The sequence below is a fragment of the Sinocyclocheilus rhinocerous genome, unplaced genomic scaffold, assembly GCF_001515625.1.
Source record: "Sinocyclocheilus rhinocerous isolate Xijiao unplaced genomic scaffold, SAMN03320098_v1.1 C36713804, whole genome shotgun sequence".
Lineage (NCBI taxonomy): Eukaryota > Metazoa > Chordata > Actinopteri > Cypriniformes > Cyprinidae > Sinocyclocheilus > Sinocyclocheilus rhinocerous.
In genome coordinates, this window is record NW_015785205.1 from 1 (window position 1) to 1,584 (window position 1,584).

Consider the following 1,584-nt stretch of genomic DNA (forward strand, 5'->3'; position numbering starts at 1 on the left):
AAAAAAACAGCTAAAAGCCATTTTATTGAGAAACTGCACCATACACCTACCTTTTCCAGCAGCTTCATGAACACGTCCATTAAAAGGATTTTGAGTAAACACAGGCTTATTATCATTTTGGTCAATCACGTTGATGAGAATTTCCATTGGACTTTCTTTTACATTATCCACGTCACGTGCTACAGCATGAGCTATAAGCTAAAGAAATGAGAAGAAATTTGGGCATGTTAAGGGGCAAATAATGAATGGGTTTCTTTAAGTGTTTTAGTCCATGTCTATTAACTTAAGGGGCTTTCGCACCGCGTAGTTCTAGGAACTTAGTTCTAGGAATTAGCCAGCAGGGTCGTTCCTCAATAACCAATTTCGCCTTCGGGTTTTCCCTAGTTGCATTTGCACCAGCAGCAGGAACTCCGAAGCGGCTGACAGCGACGTCTTTATGTGCGGCATTTACAAATGTCAACAACCAGTGAATGGAGGACGCTGTGATCGGAGCGGTTTTTGTTGTCCGTTGTGGGTTTCGTGATAACAGAGAATGTAAATGCACAATTTATGCGATTGAAAGAGCAAAAAGTTGGGCTAAGAGACAATTTCCTATGACAACTTGCAGCGTTACATATTGCAGCAGAGAAAAGAACGACACTGCAGACAACATGTAAATGCCGTTATCACCGTTTTCCATCTTTGTGGAGTAAATGTGTTTACATGGTTTTTTTAAAATACCGGGTAGTTGGTGTTTCACGTGCGTTTGGCCAATTAGTGTACACTTACATCACTGATAGTTCCTATAGAACTGTTTTATTTTAGACCCAACTCTGAAGTAGGAGCTAATTTAGCTCCCTCAAACGTTCCTGGAACTAAAACGGTTCCTAGGTCCTACAATGCAAACACACCAAAAAGCGAGTGCTTCTGCCAATAGTTCTAGGAACTATGAAAAGGTTCCTCTTGTGCGAAAGCCCCTTTTGAGACACTGACACTCAAGGGTAGTCCTAAAGAAAACGGACTTAATCTTTAGTAGATATACAAAATTAAAATGCAAGGTCTCATGCAAACACATGACAAGAAAACTGTGTCAAGTCATTTCATCGGATTAAAAGAGGACAGTTTTCAAAGAATTAAGAATGATCAGACAGTTTAGTGCTGAAATACACCAAGAACTAAATGTTGATTTTAAACGTTATGAGATTAAAATCAACTCACTCTGTACGAAGCTTTTTTTTCTCTGTCGAGTGGCTGAGTGACAAAGAGATTCCCTGATAATCTTTCAACAGTGAAAAGTCCCTTTGGGTCCTGATCTGCCCCTTCACCTGTGATGCTGTACACCATTGGAGTTTCCTTGACAAAGTCTGACTTTATCTAAACACAGAAAGCAATAAGAGATAGTCAATGACAGACAAAACTCTCTCTCAAACATCTAATTCTGAACAGTTCTTTCATGACTTCCACTCACCTGGACCAGCTTCATCGGGAATGGCCCTCTGCTATTCTCAGGCACATGGAACGGAGGAATTACCCAACCTCTCTTTGCTCTCTTTAGACCCGTCGAAGACTTTGGGAAAGTCAGAACCTGATCAGAGGGCGATTCCA

General features: G+C 40.8%; 1 protein-coding gene across 1 annotated transcript; it reads right to left on the reverse strand.

Annotated features, from left to right (window-relative positions):
* Window positions 1-8: 8 nt before the first annotated feature.
* Window positions 9-1,578, reverse strand: LOC107736459 (cadherin-4-like; the record flags this gene model as incomplete). Its single annotated transcript, XM_016547864.1, has 3 exons — window positions 1,448-1,578; window positions 1,198-1,353; window positions 9-198 (listed from the first exon to the last, which is right to left on the reverse strand). Coding segments are annotated over exons 1-3 (361 nt in total), but the record flags the coding sequence as incomplete, so codon positions are not given.
* Window positions 1,579-1,584: the final 6 nt, after the last annotated feature.